The sequence below is a fragment of the Mugil cephalus genome, chromosome 11 (assembly GCF_022458985.1).
Source record: "Mugil cephalus isolate CIBA_MC_2020 chromosome 11, CIBA_Mcephalus_1.1, whole genome shotgun sequence".
Classification (NCBI taxonomy): domain Eukaryota; kingdom Metazoa; phylum Chordata; class Actinopteri; order Mugiliformes; family Mugilidae; genus Mugil; species Mugil cephalus.
Window position 1 is genome coordinate 19,956,693 of NC_061780.1, and position 20,727 is coordinate 19,977,419.

At 42.7% G+C, this 20,727-nt stretch overlaps 3 protein-coding genes across 6 annotated transcripts; 2 read left to right on the plus strand and 1 right to left on the minus strand.

Moving 5' to 3' along the window:
• Positions 1–55: 55 nt before the first annotated feature.
• Positions 56–5,308, plus strand: LOC125016265 (collagen triple helix repeat-containing protein 1-like). Of its 4 annotated transcripts, none has more exons than XM_047598635.1 (5): positions 56–320; positions 1,366–1,443; positions 3,092–3,310; positions 3,386–3,602; positions 4,812–5,308. In XM_047598635.1, exons 1-5 carry the CDS (start codon positions 204–206, stop codon positions 4,952–4,954), a joined length of 774 nt encoding a protein of 257 aa, XP_047454591.1. In that variant the 5' UTR covers positions 56–203; the 3' UTR covers positions 4,955–5,308. The 4 variants fall into 4 exon arrangements, with proteins under 4 accessions (XP_047454591.1, XP_047454592.1, XP_047454594.1 ...); XM_047598636.1 differs by having other exon boundaries at positions 56–278; XM_047598638.1 differs by lacking the exon at positions 1,366–1,443 and having other exon boundaries at positions 56–278.
• On the minus strand, positions 5,239–9,298 carry LOC125016264 (mitochondrial folate transporter/carrier-like). Its single transcript, XM_047598634.1, has 7 exons — positions 8,755–9,298; positions 8,465–8,615; positions 8,236–8,321; positions 7,155–7,309; positions 6,505–6,618; positions 6,214–6,359; positions 5,239–6,127 (listed from the first exon to the last, which is right to left on the minus strand). Exons 1-7 carry the CDS (start codon positions 8,951–8,953, stop codon positions 6,001–6,003), a joined length of 978 nt encoding a protein of 325 aa, XP_047454590.1. The 5' UTR covers positions 8,954–9,298; the 3' UTR covers positions 5,239–6,000.
• A 919-nt stretch (positions 9,299–10,217) lies between these two features.
• On the plus strand, positions 10,218–20,191 carry dcaf13 (ddb1 and cul4 associated factor 13). Its single transcript, XM_047599795.1, has 11 exons — positions 10,218–10,427; positions 10,818–11,017; positions 11,362–11,469; positions 11,581–11,670; positions 11,763–11,918; positions 12,036–12,113; positions 12,210–12,292; positions 12,474–12,638; positions 13,556–13,691; positions 18,572–18,735; positions 19,306–20,191. The coding sequence occupies exons 1-11, from the start codon at positions 10,358–10,360 to the stop codon at positions 19,391–19,393; spliced, it is 1,338 nt and encodes a 445-aa protein (XP_047455751.1). The 5' UTR covers positions 10,218–10,357; the 3' UTR covers positions 19,394–20,191.
• The last annotated feature ends 536 nt before the right edge of the window (positions 20,192–20,727 follow it).

The window sequence follows — 20,727 nt, forward strand, 5'->3', positions numbered from 1 at the left end:
ACAGTAGAGCCAGTCTCTGCCTGCATGCATGCGTGTCGCGGTGATGTTTTCCTTCCAGCGTGTCTCTGAGAGTTGACTGGCTGCTTCCTCTCTCGTCCTGCCCTCCCCCGGACTAAAAAAAAAAAAAAAAAAAAAAAAGTGGCAGGAGTTGGAGTCGCCTTGGATCTCCCAGACAGAGCGCACACTGGTCCGCTGTCTATTGTATGATGTCTCCTCTTCTTGTCCGCCTGCTGCCGCTGCTTCTCTGCCTGGCTCTGCCTCTTTATGGCTCCGAAAAGGTGAGAAGTAGAGGATACCGAAAGGATCCTGACGCTGACAAGGTAAGGGGGACTAGATCAGTTTGTGGTGTAGCCAAATGTGGACATGTGGCACAGATGCGCGTCTCTTTTTGTAGCTCCTTAGAGGTTGAATGGCTAAAGACGCTGTACTTATTACACCCGGTGGCCTTTCTTTGTTGTTCGGCTCACTTCTCTTCCTTTTCCAGTATGTGTATTTAACAGCATCTTGAACAAACATTTGTCATTTTGCATATTCTTTGATCTCGTCCTCCGTTTCCATTTTCTTGCGCCATTCGGGAAAGAACCGCAATACTAATAAACAATCTCTCTAAAAGAACAAAATTTCAAATGCTTTTCTGACTCAACCTATTCATGATCCACTTGAATGAGTGCGGATAAAACTGCGAAATTACCTTAACACAAGGGAGATCAGAATTGTGTTTTTTTATGATGTAGCTTTTGCTTGGTCAGCTAGTTCTCTATTATTCCAGGTTTGGCTGCTCTCCACATGACTGGGTGGATGTATATATATAAAAAAAAAATTCCAAACAGGAAGTTGGAGTCTGGCTCATAACTGTCTGCCTGTCTTTATCATCTGTTATCTGTCTGCTGTACAAGTGTAAAATAAGGTTGTGTGGGTTTGCCTGCTATCTTTAACCCCATTAATGTGTTTAGCCCTATGTCAATAACTTAAAAAAAAAAAAAAAGTGTAAAGCAGGGTTCAAGTTTTTAATTTCACATTCCTCCACTTCACTAATTCTCACCTAGCCCAGTGATATCTTTGTATGGTCTTACCTAACCCTCTAAGCTGTAGGTGGCAGAGGAGCGGGGGGAACAGAGCGGACACATATTTCTCTATTTAATCTCTGGGGGAATCGAATGAAAATGAAAATTGTGTTTATTTTGCCGGCACTCTGTGTGGACCCTCGCCCCTCCTCCTCCTCCTCCTCCTCCTCCTCAGGGACTCCTGCAAGTCTGCATACCCCACTGTGAAAACCACTGAGCTCATTCAGTTACTCCACAACTGTGACCACCAAAGTAGAAGCGTATCACAAATGGCATCTCTTATGTTACCGTCTGTATCTAGTGCACTGGAAATGATGCAGAAAAACTCAACTGCACTAGACACTCTGGAGAAGGAAGAGCTACTTACTTGAACAACATGGTAATCAAGAAAGTCTATTTTGCCTCTTGCAGATCCTAAAAATAAATAAATAAATAAATAATCCACACTCTGCATGCTTCAGGCCTTGCTTTGGAACCAACTAATGCATGCTCAGCACTTTGGAGGCAAATACAGCCTCTATGCTTACAGTTACAGTAATGAACTGTGCGCTACTAATGCTCAGCAGGGCTGGAGTGTAATTCGTGCAGGCAGGCAGCACCTCTATAGAAACGGCAGACTGGAAGCTAATATAAATGTCAGCCATGTGGCTAAGTGGACAGAGGTTCCATTCATTAGTCTGCTTTGAAAGCTCTCCAAAAAAAATCCAACCGTTAATAAAAACCCGCCGACCGTCTTTTGCTGAAAATCAGCCAAGCTCCAAGACTCTGCGTCATTTCCACATTTTGATGCCTATGTGCCGGCATCGTGCCTGTAGTTAAGAATTCCAGCTCTGTCACAGCACATGCACACCGCCGCAAAGCCTACCAGTTTCACCCCAGACTTCCCAGTTTCCTATAAAGATGATGTCAGGTCTCACGTCTCCACCAGCTCTATTCTCCTGATGGCCATAACAGACCCTCAGCCATCTGCTTCACAGCAGCTGACTTTAGGAAACTCTCTTCTTTTAGGCATTTTTCAGATTCATATCATCTGAGATGTATTCTTTGACTTTACCCCAGGGGCTCAAGTTGGGACAAGATGTTGAAACTAGAGTAAAAGCTCTTTGTTCTCCTTTCCTGCTTTTGGAATTTTTCCTTTTTTTTTTTTTTGCCTTAATGCTTTTTGGCTACGTTCCTCCTGTAACTGCTCCACAGCTGCATGGTGAGCAAAAGGGCAGCTATGACCCGACAAAAACCCGGGCCAAAATGCTTTTGGCATCCGTGTTTGCTTAAGGGCGAGGGCACACTTCTACGTATCGGTTTATGTCTCTCATTCTGAGCTTGAGGTCCAGCTCTCAAATCACCGCAACGAAATTAAAACCCAGCTGCAACCAAAAAAACTTTAACAGTTAACCTGCACACTGTAATCTGCTGGTCAAAGTGTTTATTTGAAGAACATATTACGCGAGCCTATTTGAGTGCATTCATTGTGTGTGTGTGTGTCTGTATGTGTGGACGGTCTGGCAAACCCCATTGTCTGTGTGAGTGTGTGTGTGTGTGTTTGAGTCAGCTTCACTAAGACGCGGCGTCTGTTTAAACATAGCAGAAGATGCGCCGGGACAGTGAATCACAGCGATAGACGCGTGGCCAGACACCTACTAATTTAAGCCGTCACCGGGCCTTCAGTTCCTCATTAACACACAATCTGTCATTCACTCGCTCCGTGGCTTCATGGTCGCTGGCTCTGTTGCTTCGCCTTGGTTGGGATCGCATCTGCCTCCTCGCTCCTTTCAGCCTGATGGCGCTGCATTTGTTTATTTACGTGACTTGTAAATGAGGTATAATCTCACATTTGCGTGTGACGGTCGGATGGATGGCAGCAGTTAGGTGTCTGTGGTGCATGGAGCCTAAACAGGGATTTAACTCCCAAGAAGAAAAAAGAGAAGAAGAGTTTGATAACAATAAACTGTTGGTGTAGTTGTACACTTGGGTTTCATTGTCAACTTCCATTGCAATTTCCTGTTTCTTTCCCCCCCCCCCCCCCCCAGTATGGCAGCTGCTTGCAAGGCCCAGCAGGCACCCCTGGCAGAGACGGTAACCCCGGGGCAAACGGGATTCCTGGGACTCCGGGTATCCCGGGGCGCGACGGGCTCAAAGGTGAGAAAGGAGAATGCGTTAGTGAGGTTTTCGAGGAGCCCTGGAGGCCCAACTACAAGCAGTGTGCCTGGAACTCTCTGAATTATGGGATCGACCTTGGCAAAGTAGCTGTAAGTATCTTGGGGGCATTTCAGTCGCCTCATTTAAGTTTCCCACCGGTGTTCACACTGCGTTCTGTGTCCTAGGACTGCACGTTCACCAAGATGCGCTCAGACAGCTCCCTCAGAGTCCTCTTCAGCGGTTCCCTTCGGCTCAAGTGTAAGAACGCGTGCTGCCAGAGGTGGTACTTCACCTTTAATGGAGCGGAGTGCACCGGGCCGCTGCCGATAGAGTCCATCATCTACTTAGACCAAGGAAGTCCTGAACTCAACTCAACCATCAACATCCACAGGACATCCTCAGGTAGCACTCATATCAGGGGTTTTGCTGTGTCGTAAATAAAATCTTCTTAAAACATGATCCAATTTTCATCCTAGTCATGCAGGCTGGGAGAAGAATGTGAACCCGTCGGCTAAAAAAATAAGTGTAATTCAGTTATTCCAAACAGTGATACAAAATTGGAGCCTCTAAATGTAAATCTAAATGTCTGGGAGAAAGAAAAAAAAAACAGGCATCAATGAAACTGGTTAACACCTAGGTTTACCTTACACATGGTGCATGGTTAACTGGAGCATAGCATCCAGGGATTAATCCAGTCCTGCAAGATGACCGAAAGAAAACAACACACTGCACACCTTAAATTTGCCAGACTCCACAATGCTACTGAGAACTGGTTTATGCATGTTCAGTCAGATCATGCATTCGTACGTGCAGGTTCTAATGCAAGAACATTATTTCAAAGGTAGAAGCACGGTGGTGGCAGCATAATGTAAAAGGAAATGCACTTTCTGAAGATCTCTTTTAATGCATTGCACTTGTTAAGATGTCACATTTTATGTCTAATTAATGCACAAAACCAGATAATTATAGATGATTCACGGACATTTTTTTTTTTTCGCAGATCAAAATATCGGTTTAGTATTTATTTATTTATTAGTTTAATTTGCTTTCATTGTGGGAGTTAGATCACCTGCCTCATTTGCACAGGGTGCAGACGTTCAGCTTAGCACAAAGACAAAGGTAAATTTGCCTGCCAACACCTCTAAACGTCCCTCACAAGCTCTTTTTTGTTAAATAAAACTGTAGGAATTGCGGGGTTTTAGTGCATAGGGTGTGAAATATTTCTTAGACAGGACCAGTGGTGTCTGGAAGTTTTCACAGGTTTAAGGAGGCAACCACATGGTTATGAAGGAGAATGTGAGGAAGTCACCATTTCCAGGTTCCAGACCTATTCTCGGTTTGTTAAACGTAGACACGTAGATTTTTGTTAATCTGATTGTGGTGTTGTTGGAACATCCCATCAACTGACTCCCTGCTAGGACAATGTTCCATTACATTTTTAAGTGGAGCCTTCAAAGCCTTCCAGACTTTAAACCAACCCACTCAAACTTCATAAAGTTCACCACTGTCTCAGCAATAATTGTGGGTGTTCCCAGAAATTAATTTGACTCGTGGTCTCCTTTATTTTTTTATTTATTTTTTTACCCCCCCTTCCCTCTTTTCTTTCTCCAGTCGAAGGGCTCTGTGAGGGCGTCAAGGCCGGGTTGGTGGATGTGGCGGTTTGGGTGGGGACCTGTGCTGACTACCCGAGGGGTGACGCGTCTACGGGGTGGAATTCTGTGTCCAGGATCATCATTGAGGAGCTGCCTAAATGAGAAGGGAAAAAAAAGAGTTACATGGAAGGGAGGAACCAGTTTTGGTAGCGTAACAGTGTTATTTGGCCCTCCAAAATGATCAGGTATGATCCTCTGAGGCGTCCCGGCATCACTGATGGTAACTTGAATGTTTTTTTTTTATATATATAGATGTTTTTAGTTTAATGACAGGCGTATAAACAAGGATTCTGTGTCATTCTACAAGAAATAAACCCTGTACTGTAGTTTTCTTTTTCTGCGCGTGGGTGCTGTTTGAATACAGTAGCCATTTAACAGACGATGTGTAATGTACTCATGTCACCTGTTTTTATTCATTATTACTGTTAATAAAGTCCTTTTTTTTTTTTTAAAGAACTCCAACAATCCAGCTTTTTGCACAGTTTCAGGAAATGCCATGCACTTCATGTGATACATTTAAATGTGTTTACGTACATCAAGACAATGCAGGTAAAGGATTGGATTCTATAATAAAAAAAAATATTATAACACACCACAAATAATGTATTAATTTAGGGATAAATGTGTTAAGACAAAAAAAAATGGCAGGAAATCAGGATCTAAAATGGGCCAAATTAATGTTAGACGTACTTGCCACTGGAAAACCTGAGATTTTTAATATGATGATGTTCAGACTGTGTTCCTTTCTGTATCCAGAAAGCATTCAGTGTAAACATAACTACTATGTGATGACATATTTCACTCATCCACTGCTGCTAAATAAAAAAAGAAATAAATAAAAAAAAGAGCATGAAACTCTTACAGTACACATCAGCATGGAAGCAGAAAGCATAAAAGCAGCATTATCTCTTTGGGGTGGGGGGGGTTAACACATTTCCACCCCGTGAGTTCATTGTGCGTATCGATTTGCAACTTGTGTTGAAAGCCGGTCGCTTTGGCAGGTTTTTTTCGAGCGAAGCCTTCTCGCTCCCGCCACATTCACATGCACCGAACGTCGACAGCTCCCTCTCAGTCCGAAATGCGTCCCTCTCCGCGTGGCAACGCCGGGGTCGGCTCGAAGCGCCTTCGCACCGGCCTTTCGCCGTGGCTCAAGTTTTCTGTCCCATCAGGAAGCGAGACACGTTCTCGTAGACCACAAAGGTGATGCAGCAGGCGGGGGTGACGCGTATCAAGTTGGGGATGATACCTTTGTAGAAACCGATGGCCCCTTCGTTCCTGTAGAAAAAAAAAAGTAGAGCGATTAAACACGTGCATCAACGGGAACCAGGGTGACATGCTCTGTCCCGGTGCGGGCGTCGTACCTCCACGTCCGTCTGAGGACGTCCACAACTCCATTGTATCTGTTGTGCTGGTCTTGCAGACGAGCTCGCACAACCTGGTACGGGTATGTGGTCGCCACGGCGAATATTTTGGACATGGCTGCCATCGCGATGTATTCCAATGGATTCTGTTCACATAGACAGGGTGTGAGATAATAAGCAGAGCAGCGCGGCGGGGAAAAAGAGTGATGACTCACATGTTACTGACTTCTTTAACACAAACGTTACAAGCCAGTTTTCCGGCCCGTCTGTGGCTCCGGGCCAATGACTCACCAGCTTTGCATCTGAAGGCACTTTCTTGTATTTGTTGTAGTCTCTCTTGAGTTCCTCATAGGCCATGAACTGGAGAGCTCCATGGGAGGTACCGAGCAGGCCGGGAACGTAACCCTTTTGAAAACATGCTTTGTAAGTTTTTCTGTCTGGACACACTCAAAATACACACAGAATAGAGAAAATCGTACATAACTCTTCTCTATCTATTGTAGATGCTTAAAGCAATTTTTTAACATTTTACTGAGGATGTTATAAAACAAAATATTAAATACAATATCATGCATGAGTTGTGCTACTCCAGCTTCCACCCACACGTCCGAAAACCTGCTCGTTAGGTTCATTAGTGATTCTTAATTGACCGTAGGTGTGATTGTGAATGGTTGTCTGTCTCTCAGTGTTAGCCCTGCGACAGACTGGCGACCTATTCAGGTGAGCCCCGCCTCTCGCCCAATGACAGCCGGAACAGGCTCCATGAATGAAAGAATGAATGAATGAAGGAGTTCTGCCTTATCGCGAGTAATAGAGGTGCGTGCTGCCCTCTAGTGGCGACTAATGAACCAAACTTAAACAACAACGGAACCAAGCACGGGTCACTTGGAAAAGCCAAGAATGCCATGCATTGCTACATGAAGAACACAGTGCAGTCTCACCCTGTACAGTCCGGGCACTCCCTCGTTGCGGTAGATCTTGACTAAAGCGTCCACCATCCCCCTGTACTGCTTACTGGTCGGATCGGCACTGTACTGCAGCACCAGCCGGGTCTTGGTCACCCAGATGGGGTTTGTTATGGTCAGCGTTAACATGCCTGGGTAGGGCAGAGGACAGAGGGGACAGTTGTGTACGGTGGTTTATAGTTACGGTATAAAGATTTATGGTGTATGGCATTAAGTTAATGACACGATGGTTACTGCAATAAACTGTTTACTTTAAGCTGTAACTAAAAATATGCAAAAAAAAACACCGGCAAGTGGCGGGGTTACTTGTGAACTAAACAGAGAAAGAGATCGGATCAAAGTGATTGCGATGTGAACGCTGCAGTGCTCGACTTCTCAGACATTTCCCGGCGGTTGCTGCACACCACATTGTGGGATTGTATTGTATCTGTGGGTGCAGAGCAGAAAGGCCAAACTAGATCTGAAGACATTCAGAAAGAGGCCATTACATAAATTACTTCGGATTCATATCAGAAAAAATTTGAAAATATAAAATTGACCCACTCCTGATCTGGTGATAACTGAAAAGATTGGAAGAGGAAGGTCATACTAACGGTCACACTAATGTCAAGGATCTATATTAGGCTCTTTACTACCATCTCGGCACCACTCATTTTCTGCTCTCAGAAATCTGTGCAAAAGCTTCGTTTTCACTTCCTATTTTGACCCTGCTCAAAGAAGAAGCTCCACTCATAGAACCTGATCCACTCTCAATTTATCTGTGTATGTATGTGGTTATCTTTTCCAAATAACAGATGTTTTACTTCTGCATTGATTGTTTTGTTTTTTTCAAAGACTTCAAAAACCATCCAGTGCATCCGTCAGTACTTAAAAAACAATAAAAAGATCTTGAAAAAAAAAAGAAAGAAGCGGTTCCATGTGACGCCGTGTGTCTTCAATAAACAGAGGGGGGCCGTGCACTAATCTGTATCAGGCCTCCTTCGGTTAGGACCCGCTCAGAGCAGTATTATCCAGATGTTGTTATTGGCCACGCGTGAGAAGGTGTGCAGGAACAAACCTGCTTCAGCCGCTGAGACCAGGTGCTCCGCCGCACTCAGTTCAGTCACACGACCTTCCTTCGTGTACGCTTTGATTGCATTGTAGCTGCAAGGGAGGACAGGGTGGGAAATGTTATAGTTACAGGATATTCTAAAGTCAATACTATTAACAACTATTAATACTTATAGTAAAAAAATAAATAAATAAATAAAAAAACATGCAGCCCAGCAGGTTTGCAGCTCACGTACAAGAAGAAGTAGAGACCCCAGGATGCACCAGCACCCCAGACATTGGGTGTCACTCCTTGGTAGAGTCCTCTCAGTCCCTCCTGCTGCCACACACTCTTCATACAGTGCATAATGCCACCGTACTTGGGTCTTAATTCCAATCCATCGCTTACTACATTGTAAAGACATTAAAGACCATTAACTCAGTTTGATCAATTTTTCACAGCACACCTCTGGGTGCATCTGCTTTGATTATTAATAATTTAGCAGCAGAACACGTGTATTGTTTAAAGTACAAATCCACACTGTACCTGCGAACCTGATTTTGACCAGGTCCAGGGGGTGTAGCACCAGTGTTGACACCACTCCCCCGCTCAGTCCCGCGACGAGGTTTTCCACCTTCACGTGGCTGAAGACCTGTTGGACATGTCCGGCCAACGTAACGGCGGGGACGGGTTTACCGGACAGCCCCGTCTGTGCGGCGGTACCGGGATTAGAAGCGGAGCTCATGATCCCCCGGCGACGATCCCAGCTAGGTCCTGTCAGGCTCTAGTTGTCACTTGTGGAAATGCTAATCTCAACTTACTCTGTAAAAATGAGACGACAAGTCGCTGACGCTGAGGCAGAATTTGAATGTTGTACGCTGATGATGCAACTGCCTCATTGTAGCTGCATGTTAGCAACCCAGACACGTTTCTGACATGCGGTCAGACTGCGTCATGGTCTTGGTAACGCTTGTCAAAATGTCACGTTAGCAGCAGCGGTGCTCGACCTTGCTGCTAGTATTTAGTAAACGACAAGTTGTCGTTGTTGAAAGCAGTACTTCCGGCTTCGCATTTCAAAATAATGGACACATTTACAGTGGCGTTAAAGTCAAGGGGGAGAGCTTTAGGGGTGCTTTTATGTCAAACTACTGTGTCACAAAGTTGTCATTTGGTTGAAAACAAATAAATGAAAAGAAATTGCATTTAAATGAGAAGTTGAAGTTGGAAAAATACTCTCTACTTTGGGCTTTGGGAAAATTTATCTATGCCTTTGTTAAACTATTGTTTCTACTATTGTGCTGATTGTTTTTTGTCATCTTATCGTTTTTTAAAAACAACAAAATCAAGAACCCCAAAATAAAAACGTTTTTTTTTTCAACTCCTATTTTTAGGACAAGTTTGTAGATTGTAATTTGAAGGTTGTAAACCTTTGTTTTATGATGCAACATCTCAATAAATTTCCTAATTGGACCAAGGTTATAATATGTTTAAATCATGAACCTAAACAATAAAAAGTACACTATTTTTAACAAGAGATTACATTTAAACACGTCTTCCATTGTTTGTGTTCATGTAACTAAGCATTCTTTCTGTGTATATTTCTGTTCATTTATGTATGTATATTTATTTATTCGTTAATATGTTTTAACAGGGGATGATGTTATTGTAACCTGTTGTATATATACTGATTGTATTTGTTTATTTATTATATTATTTCTCAAAATGTCTATTTTATATCTGTTTTTTTTTTATCTTGTTTTTTCCCTCAACACGCATGTTGTTCATTTAGACTTTTAATCTGTATATTATGTTTTCTATATACAATGTACATATAGGGAAATTAACTATAACGAAAATCTTTAGCTTTGAATCTCCAATCTTGGTTGAAGAATCTCCTCGTGTGTATTTTGAACGACAACGCGGTGTATTTCCGGTCTCTTATTTTCGTAACTTGCTCGCTGTTTCTCGACAAGCCAATGATGCAACCTGGAGGACCGGATAATCCCACAATGCAACGCGCGGCAAAACGAGTTTCTTCTTTATCCACACATGGCTGTTGTAGTCAGGTTGTAGTCACTGCTTGCTAATATTTTTCTGGTTGAAATTAACATTTTTTTCAAGCTCGTGTCCGTTTTAGGGCAGCCACCAAATGAAAGTTAAAGTGCTCTCGAGGAACCCGGATGATTATGTCCGGGAGACCAAATTTGACATTCAGCGCGGTAAGTGAAATAAACATTTAACTCGTCGAGGTTAGCAAACATTAGCTACACTGTGTTCATAGGCCAGTCAAGCTACTTAATATTAGTAGCTGTCTTCTTATAAAACAGACATTTCTTTGCATATTAAACGTATATTTTGCATATTGACGTAAAAGTCAAAGTTTTACATAAATTGCTATTGTGAAGCATTTCCACGATGAAAACACATTGAATTCGGACAAAGATAGGACTGAAATTTATGACAAAGTACATTGAAATACTAAAGAAAGTCGAAATATGCCTGGCTTTAAATGGATATTTCATAATCTGGAACTCACAATGTTTCAAGATAGCGTGATGGAAAGTCGTCATGAATGTATTGGGATGTGTGTGACCCCTGTCTGTTATTAGTCCCTAGAAACTACGACCCAACCCTTCATCCGTTTGAGGTGGTCAGAGAGTATGGACGAGCTCTGAATGCCACGAAGCTGGAGCGGGTGTTTGCCAAGCCCTTCCTGGCCTCCCTGGACGGTCACAGAGATGGGGTGAACTGCATGGCCAAGCACACCAAGACCCTCTCCACCCTGCTGTCAGGCTCCTGCGATGGAGAGGTAGCTATCTTCTCACTCAGAAAGAAAAAGAAACACAACGAGTCTAAAACAGGAGTCTGGTAACAATTGCATTTGGTTTCATTATCAGAATCAGAATTACTTTATTGACCCCAGGAGGAAATTACTGTTACATTTCTTTATCTTCATAACATAAAACCATCATAAATAAGAACGAATCAACCAATCAGAGCATAATCAGTTCCCAGCGGAGCAAATCTGGCTTCAAAACTTTCAGAATAACATTGTCTTCGTCTTTAAAACAAATAAAATAAAAAGTTATGCACTTATTCTGAGAATTCACCTGTTTTTTGTGTTTGTTTGTTTGTTTGTTATTTTGCCCTTAGGTGAAACTTTGGAATCTGACCAAACATGAATGTGTTCGAACTCTCCAAGCACATGAAGGTTTTGTGCGGGGAATGGTTGTGCGCTTCTGTGGAACTTCCTTCTTTACGGTAAATACTGCCTTTCAACATCTAACAAAAAACTTCCAATAATCACTAGCTTATTTTGTTTTGCCCCTAATGCACCTTGTATTTTATGTCTTGGTGTGCTGGTGGCAACAGGTTGGTGATGACAAAACAATCAAGCAGTGGAAAATGGAATCGCCGGCTTATGGAGAGGAAGAGGAGCCGCTTAACACTATCCTTGGAAAGGTGCGGCCATTTGTTGATTTTCATTTTAAAATAATGGATGTTCCTGTAATTATAGATCATGAAGTGTGACATGATTCCCGTGTCGTTTGTAGACCGTGTTCACAGGACTGGACCATCACCGGAAAGAGGCTGTGTTTGCCACATGCGGCCAGCAGGTGGACATCTGGGACGAGCAGAGGAGCAGTCCAATCCGTTCTTTCACCTGGGGCGTGGACAGCTTCAGCTCGGTCCGCTTCAACCCTGTGGAGGTAAGTCACAGTGTGCCGTATCCGAAAAAACTCAGATGGGAATTGACTTAACACTGTGGGAAGTTTCCTCATAACAGTTCACATGTATAAATATATTAAGGGTTTGTCTTTTCACAGACTGAACTTCTTGCCAGTTGTGCGTCTGACAGAAGTATAGTGCTGTATGACATGAGAGAATCAGCCCCACTTAAAAAGGTAAAGTCCGTCATTTAATTGTAAATCTGTCCTTTCTCTTTTTCTCTTTCCTTTTGGATATGACGTGTTAGAGCTCCTACGTGTTTTTATTTTCAGGTCATCATGACAATGAGGAGCAACACAGTTTGCTGGAACCCCATGGAAGCCTATTACTTTACATGTGCAAATGAGGACTACAAGTGAGTCTAAGAAAGAAAATCCAATTTCTGTTGACATTACAGAGCTTAAGAGCCAGAGTCTATGTTCTCTCTGTCGACTTATTTCGTCAGACAAATAGACCATACTACACTTTAAATGGTTTACGTGATCAGATCTAGCGTCTCACAAAGGGTTGATACTGACGTCTGTTTGTCTCGCCAGCCTCTACACATATGACATGAGGTACCTGGACAAGCCCTTGTTGGTTCACATGGACCATGTCTCTGCGGTGCTGGATGTTGACTATTCTCCCACTGGGAAGGAGTTCGTCTCTGCCAGCTTCGACAAGACCATCCGCATCTTCCCCAAGGACAGTGGACACAGCAGGTGAGTAACAGCAGGCAAAAATGTTAGTCATAGTTTGAACTGCCCTTTTATTTGATTTGCACATTGGTTTCTGTTGTTTTTAATATTCCCAACAGTGGGGAATAAAGGCTGCCTCATGTGGTTCTATCCAACAGACTGTAGTATAGATTGTTTAAAAAAATAAATAAATAAAAAATCACGTTCTGCAAAAACACTTTTTTAATAAATTTCCTCCTCAAAGTCTTTGCTTTGCAAGACTGCATGTAATTGTTCCCAAGCCTAGAGTAGGTATGCAGCGTTTGGATATCATTATGGGGTGTGTTCCAACCCCAACCAAGAAAAAAAAACCTATGCATGTGATTGGATAATCCTACAACCAATCAGAGCCATTTAGTCGCAGACAATTTCAGCTCCACAGGGTTCAGATGGCAAATCTGACTATGACGCTGGTTCATTACCACATATAAAGCCGACCCCAATTATCTGATTGGCTAATCTTTGCCAGAGTATAATCAGTTCCAAACTTATCATCTCTAGAGAAACTTTCCCACTCAAAACAGTTGTGGACAGGGGGAAGTCGGCATAGCTTTCTGGCTCATTGCTCCTTAACTCTATCCAAGTGTCTATTATGGTAACTGTGGTGCCAAACCTTAACAAAGTAGCAATTTTGACCTATGTGGAATCTTACTGAAACCCTAACCAAGCTTCTTCTGTGGCTGAATTTAGCCAAACCTTAACCATAGCAGGGTCATATCATCGTAAAGCAGAATTTCTTTTTAATCACGTGTTGTTTTTTTTCCTTACAACCCACAATAAAGCATGTATCAATCATGTATATTGTACCGCTAGATCCTTCGAAAATTAGTATCTTAGTTGGTTTTTCAACAGTAAATTCACTGTGTTAATGTGTTGTCTGTAATTGTCTTTTTGAAATCCAGGGAAGTGTACCACACCAAGCGCATGCAGCACGTCATCTGCGTAAAGTGGTCGGCGGACAACAAGTACATCCTGAGCGGCTCTGACGAAATGAATATCCGCCTGTGGAAAGCCAACGCGGCCGAGAAGCTCGGAGTGGTGAGTCCGACCCACTTCTGCATCATTCCAACTCTCGGGTTTTTATATCAAAGGCAGCGTTCTGCTTATTGGCAGCTTTTCGTTTGTGATTGCTCATCATAATGTCTCCGTAACGATCAACAGGCGTATTTTTCCCCGGCTGTCAACGAACGCGCCGCCCCCCCCCCCCCCCCCCCCCCCTCCTAGTTTATTTCCGAATCTCGTTTTATGAGTTAGCTGCATTTTTCGACACGGCCGTGGCCCGGCGCCCGCCTCGGCAGTGTGAGGAGTGGGTGAGCGCGCCAGGAGCTACGGCACTGCTGTTGCCAAATGCCCTGATGGATGCTGACTTAGGGTAGAATCACTCTCAATAAGTACAACGTACCAATTGGCACAGCGGCTTCTGTGGCGAGGGGGAAGTCGGAGGAGAAAAAAAAACAAAAAAACTCCCAACACTTGCGCAGTTGTTTGACAAACCACCGACAAAAACGCTTGGACCGCTGCCATATTTAATGTCTTTGTTTGTGAGCTGCTGCATCCATCGTGTTCGGATAATGTAGAAATCGTAACGCTATATCGCAACTGTCAAATTATGCTCCTGTAAAATGCTAGTAAGTGCTCCAGTGCCTGAAATCCCGGTTATGGGCGAATAATAAAGATCAGTGTCATCTTGTGTGCCATCTCCAGCGGCCGTCTTTCACTCCTAATCCGATTCACTCTTGCTTATTCTCTTAATGCAGCTTGAGAGTGGAAAATTGGCCCGGTTTTGGCACTTGTTTTACTGTCACTGTATAAGCGAAGATTTATTCGCAAGCTTTGCACTTAAAGAGATCAGACAAGGGCTGCTCCTATCAGCAGTTTAAATCGGCCAATCACTTAAAGCGGGGCCACTCTGAACATAATGAAGCATTAACAATCAAGTTGTACCGAGAGGGTCTTTAATTATCAAGAAATGCTGAAATGCTGAATCAAGGCTTCGTCGGTGTCTCTATCAGCTGAAGCGCATCACTCACTTTTTCTTTCATATCTTTGCACACGGCAGCCTTCGACCCCAGTTAACATCGAGACGTGTTCAATCAGAAGGCCTCTATTTATTTTCGGTTGGCCCATATTTTATTCTTACGCTTCTGGAAACCCTGACTCAACACTGTCCATTTATTTAAGTCTGAAAAGCCAAACGAATCACTAAGGAACAGTTGGTTTGATTTATATTGGTATATCATATCGACTTGATAAAAGTGCCACTTAAATATGAAGCTCTTTACAGTATGAAGAAATTAATCCTGTAACACGGTAAAAGGATAATTGCAGTTTATTAGAGCTCTTGTCCTCGCTGCTGCTGCTGCTGCATGATCACCTGTAATTTTGCTGCACTCAAAGCCTGATACATTTTCAGTGAAGGTACAAAAGTTGATTAAACTACACTTGCAGCGTGAAATAAATACTTTGAATGGTTACATGTGTAAATCAAGAGTAAAACCTGAGCCCTTATGTGGCTTTGATACAGTTTCCAGATGTTTTAAATCGATGTTTGAAAGACACAATTATGTATATACGCTGATGAGCCTCAACATAAAAAGAAAAGTAAATAACACTCAACATCTTGTGACAATACAAAGTTTGGACCTGGCATTCATGTGGATGTTACTTAGACATGTAGCACCCACCTAGACCAGACCAGGCATCCCCACTCCATAGCAATAACACTCCTTGGCAACAGCAGGGTGCAGCCTGACGCAGGCGCACACAAACAAAAACGCTTTAGGAACAACTCAAAAAACATGAAAAAGAGCACAAGGTGTTGGACCTGACCTCCAAATTAACTAGATCCCAAACTGTGGGATCTGTGGGATGATCCACAGAGGCCTCTCCCCTCAACTCATGGGACCCAAAGACCCCCACTAACAACACTCTGTTGCTAGACACCACAGGAGAAGAGAAGTTCTTCTATTCAGCGGGGTCACTGTTGTCAATAAAGTTGGGAAAAAAGAAGTCTGCTTCACCAGCTTTTTTCCTCGAGTCCAAAACTGCTGATAAAATGTGTTGGTTCCAGTTTTTATTTTTTTTTTTTTTTTTTTTAAGCTGGTGGGAGTTTTGGCAGTGGCCGTCTCTGCAGTGGACGGTGTACAGATTAGTTCTTCTGGCCCAGTACGAGAGAGAATCAGTAGTATTACAGTTACTCCCAGCATCGTTAGCTTTGCCTGATTTGGGATTAAAAAGATCTACCTGTTCAGTTCTGCTCTGATAGGTCGCTGACTGTATTTTACACTCATTCTTCTCCTTCAGCAACTTTTCGTCACCGTGGTAGAACACTTGGCCTGGATCATGCGAGCCTTGCTAAATATGATTCCTCCAAACGAAAATCAAAGTGCTGCATCAGGTTCAGCCACTTTTAACGGGACGCAAAAAAAATATGAAACTGTTCTTTAGGAGGCTAACCCTGTGTGAATCCTGGCGGGAATTAGTTTAGTACAACCGGATCAGCATCTAACTCTTCTCCAACAAATTGAATCAGAGACAAATCATTGCTTTTAATTAGAATAAAAGCCTTTGAGGAGACCGGCTCCAGCCAAGGCCAGTCCAGTTAGCCGGTGGTTTTTATTAGCGAGACAAAGAGGGGAAGGATGATGTCCAGCTGGTGTCTTCACTTTTTAACAGACATTGATTTGGTTTTGAATGAGTATGTTGTCAAGATGAGGTTACTGCTCATCCTGCTGTCCCAAGATTTTACGGTGTAAAACAGCATAGTCTACCTACTGCTGTACCAGAACCACGAACAGCTATTTGTTGTGTGTGCGTCATGACTTGAGGGAAATGATATTGTTCTGGAACAGGCTCTGAAGTCTATCACTCAGTTTGTTTACATGCACAGCTCAATCGAGCTGTGATGGAAATTCGACTTTCCGAATGTGGTTCTTGTTCAGGTTTACATGCAACTGAGAAAATTGAACATGGTGGGAACATGTCCTCCTCCTCCTCCACACTATGTGGCGATATGTGTCTTTTCAACGGGTTAATACGGCCCCCTTTCAGATTGACCTATCATATAATAACAACCGGAGTCTAATGCGGCAGACCAGCATTTCAAACAACAACAACATTAATAATACTACAACTTCTTTAATCTCGTACATAATGTGTGTGCTACTTATGGTGCAGATAAGATGGGGCTTTTCCTCCTCATTTCTTCTACCGGCTCTGTTTACCTTCTTCTTGTGCGGCCGACTTTCTTGGATGTTTTTGTTCTGGGGTCATACGCCAGCACAGCAGTTGTGGAGCATGCACGCACACGTTGTCTAGTTAAAGTCCAGTTAAGGTGTATACATGCCGGAGAAAAACGATTTCCAGTGTCATTATCTGGGTGTCTTAATCGGGTAAAGAGAATTCTGATATTAGTTGGAGTAAATTGTTTGCATGCGCTTCAGTTGTCCAGTTAAAGAATGATTAAGGCAGTAATTCGGTTTTTCATGTGTATGGAAACACTCGTGTTAAGTTAAGTTATTATAAATTATTCACCTCCTACGTGACGTCACATTATTTCAGAGATGTGGAAAAAGCCCTGATTATAAATGAACCATGAAAACTAACATACGCTATATATTTATGTGCATATATAACGACACAGCTCATGCTTAACTTCACTTTACATGGAAGTACCTGTACTTTATCGGATCATATTGGGAGGAACGTATGGTATTGCGAAGTCTGAGCGGGGCCTTAGTTTAGTTTAGTTTAGTTTAGTTTAGTTTAGTTTAGCATAAAGAAAAGTATTAGGCTGGCTTGACTCTCGCCACAATTCATAAAATCCACCAACCAAAACCTCTAAAGCTCACTAGTTAACAAGTCATATCTTTGTAGTTTAATCTGTCCCAAAGCCCAATTTTTTAAAATGACAGGTTACGGTGTTATGAGGGATTATGGGTCGGATTATGTCTCTCCCAAGTACAATGACTACACTGCAGCCACAGAGTGTAACTAGTTGAAGGGGATTCTATGCCAGGAACTGTGATTGGTCAGTGACTTTACTATCCTGTTAGCCACCCGCTTTCTTCTTAACTAAGTTTCTTTCTTAACCAAGTATCACTTGACCTTCATCAGCAGATGTTTTTTGCCACCACTTGTCAAGGAACCAGTTAGGAACATGATTCCTCTCTTTTTTTTATTACAACTGAAATACGCTGCTGATTACAGTCATATTTTATGATCATCTCCAAAACAGCCACCAAATGGTTATTTTATTTCCAAACTGAACAACAAACATCTCTCTTGTGTGTTTTATAATCCAAACCACATTCTTCTTCTACACTTAGTTTTATACTACATTCAGGCCATGGGCAGGTGTGGTTCAGTGTAAACAGCACAAATCAATCTTGATTTGAGCCAGTGATTTTTATTTAGTAGGATTTCACCATTTAAATCAACAAACAAATCCAGAGACATGGCCATTTTCTCCACATAATTTAAAGATAAAAAATTATCCTCATCCTCATTTTCATGTGCATCGATCCTGCACATCAATTTCTAAATTAGGCTGTAAACTCTTAACTTCAATGGCCTCCATTTTTGCTTCCATAGAACCATGTGCTGTGAGTGATGGCTTATTCTGTTGGTGCTGGAAACAGATTTTAGCCAAATATTAAATGTGAACAGCCATTCAAATGTAGTTATCCCTCTAAGTTTCTAAGTTTTCTAAAATTTGATTTTAAATTTATGAAATTGTTACATATTAAGAGACACCGACCAGTACCATTTCTCATCGATCTCTATATTGGAACTTATGGATCGTATTGTATCTCTATATTTTTTTTTATTAAGTTTGCTATATATCATGTGTTTTTTTTCCTTCCCTTTTATATTGTTTACTTTTACGTAACCATGTGTTCCTCTCTGATGTGATGCAGCTGGCCCCCAGAGAGAAGCAAGCCATGAACTACAATCAGAAGCTGAAGGACAAGTTCCAGCACCACCCCCAGATCAAACGCATCTCCCGCCACCGACATCTACCCAAGAACATTTTCCACCAGACCAAGGAGCTGAGGGTGATGAAGGAGGCTCGCCGTAGAAAGTGCGTATTCGTTTCCTCGTGCCCCCATTTCGGTATTAAAACTGAGCCGATCTGATTCGGCTGTAGGAAAGTTGCCTGTGTCCATGTCGGTGATGCTGACTTGGGCTGCTGCCAGTATATGTCTGACCTAAGCAGTCACACCGGCCTGATGGAAAATCTCACAGATGGACAGCCACCCCCCCTCCACCCCACCCCATGGCATGGTCTCAATGGGCTTTACATATTCATTTATAGCTTGTATGGTGGATTGATTGTCCCAGTTTGCCCTCCTGTCCAGTGATTCATAGCTCAGTTCTGTGAGGCTCTTCCTTTTCTAATTACCGGCAGCATGATGATGCGTCAGACACACGTTTGAACTGTGGATGATTTACTCTCCATGCTTTATGCATTATTTTCAGAGTGCATTAGTGTAGTCTGTGACGTAGGTGTTAGGTCAACAGTCTCAGATTCAATCTCCCTCCTCCTTTCTGTTTGCTTTTCTCTCGCTCCCTCTTCCCTCCATCCACTCCTGAATATTCTCACCAGCAGCGGCTTGACGTATTCACGGTTCTTCTTCTTTTTGTTTTCTAGGGAGAGGAACGTCCGCAAGCACAGCAAACCCGGGACTGTTCCCGTGGTGCCCGAGAAGGAGAAGCATGTTGTCACTGTGGTGAAGTAGGCCGAGCTGAAGGAAGGAAGACCTTAAAGAGACTGATGTTAGGAGACGGCTTGGAGAATAAAGTCACATCCGCATGGGAGATGTCCATCTCCTCACTCTTAAGGATTAAAGAAAGGTTTATTTCGTGGGAGCAACGAGAGACCAGTTGTGCATCGTTTGAAGTACAAGGACACAGACTGTAAATACAATAAAAACTTCTACTGGACTTTTTCACTGTTGGTTCTAATGATATGAGTAATCAACAACCATCTTGACAGTTACAGATTTACATTGATACGAACATGAAAGAACCTTGAATTTTCCCTGAGTGGGTACTTTCACATTTACAGATACACGGTCAACAGTTGGTACATTTATTTTAAAGACGTTCAAAAAAAAAGTTGCTTCTTGAAACTACCACAGATGCTATAATCTCCAAAGAAACTGGATTGTCGACATGTCCTCCAACAAAGTAATTATAGCTGTCGTGAATTCGGCTTCTTGGGTGTCTTTTTGGATAAAGCTGCACAATTTTGAACAGCCTCTCCATGAGGGCATACTAAAACTCAAGAGCGTGTATGATAAGTGATGGAGGTGTAGCAGTGGCAAAAGACTGAGAGTGAAGATCAAACCCTCCATTACTTTTCAAACATACACCTATTTAGCTGCTTCATAATGCTCCATCTGCATTTTAAGATATTTAATGAGTGGAAATATTTCAACAGTTTTTCCGGATGACTATACTATATTCCTTGTTTTTCATGTTTCCCACCAACACTGTATTCTGATGTGTATTAGTAATAAATTCCTAAAGTTTTACTATGAAATTCATAGTCCGTTTTAATCAGAATACCAGTGTGGTCACACCATGGGGCTGTTTTTCACCCGATACAGATACAGGTCCTACAAGCAATCAGAGACATTTTATTATAAACAAATTCAATTCCACAGTGCTCAGATGATGTGTGTGACTGTGCCAGTTTTCTATCCATCACCACGTAAAGCCAAGCCAAACGATTTCATCGGCCTGGCAGATCTTTGCCGAGGCATAATCGCTTCCCAACAGGGTGACCCCAGACCAACTTTCTGCTGCAAATGTGTGGCAAGTTGGGCAGTTTTCCACGCTGGTGAAAACATGGAGGTGCAACGTTCAAAATTCTAACTCGACAAGTTCTTTCTTGCCCTTTGACTTTCAGCAGCGGATTGCCACTCTGCTGCTGATGGACTTGGAGCACTAATAAGGTACCAGTTCCATCCTCTTAATGTTGCCGTTCTAATCCTATCAATACTGTAGCCTGGGTTGCGAGGTGGGGTTGACACAAACCTGGTGGTGTAATCCAAGACTAAGGCACGAA

Excerpts from the sequence above, each read along its gene's own strand:
- LOC125016265 (XM_047598635.1), top strand. The coding sequence starts at position 204 with ATGATGTCTCCTCTTCTTGTCCGCCTGCTGCCGCTGCTTCTCTGCCTG. Across the intron at positions 321-1,365 it reads AGGATCCTGACGCTGACAAG|TGCACTGGAAATGATGCAGA; the intron begins GTAAGGGGGACT and ends GTCTGTATCTAG. Across the intron at positions 3,603-4,811 it reads CATCCACAGGACATCCTCAG|TCGAAGGGCTCTGTGAGGGC; the intron begins GTAGCACTCATA and ends TTCTTTCTCCAG.
- LOC125016264 (XM_047598634.1), bottom strand. The coding sequence starts at position 8,953 with ATGAGCTCCGCTTCTAATCCCGGTACCGCCGCACAGACGGGGCTGTCC. Across the intron at positions 8,322-8,464 it reads TGGGGTCTCTACTTCTTCTT|CTACAATGCAATCAAAGCGT; the intron begins GTACGTGAGCTG and ends CCTCCCTTGCAG. Across the intron at positions 7,310-8,235 it reads GGTCTCAGCGGCTGAAGCAG|GCATGTTAACGCTGACCATA; the intron begins GTTTGTTCCTGC and ends TGCCCTACCCAG.
- dcaf13 (XM_047599795.1), top strand. The coding sequence starts at position 10,358 with ATGAAAGTTAAAGTGCTCTCGAGGAACCCGGATGATTATGTCCGGGAG. Across the intron at positions 11,671-11,762 it reads TTAACACTATCCTTGGAAAG|ACCGTGTTCACAGGACTGGA; the intron begins GTGCGGCCATTT and ends TGTCGTTTGTAG. Across the intron at positions 11,919-12,035 it reads TCCGCTTCAACCCTGTGGAG|ACTGAACTTCTTGCCAGTTG; the intron begins GTAAGTCACAGT and ends GTCTTTTCACAG.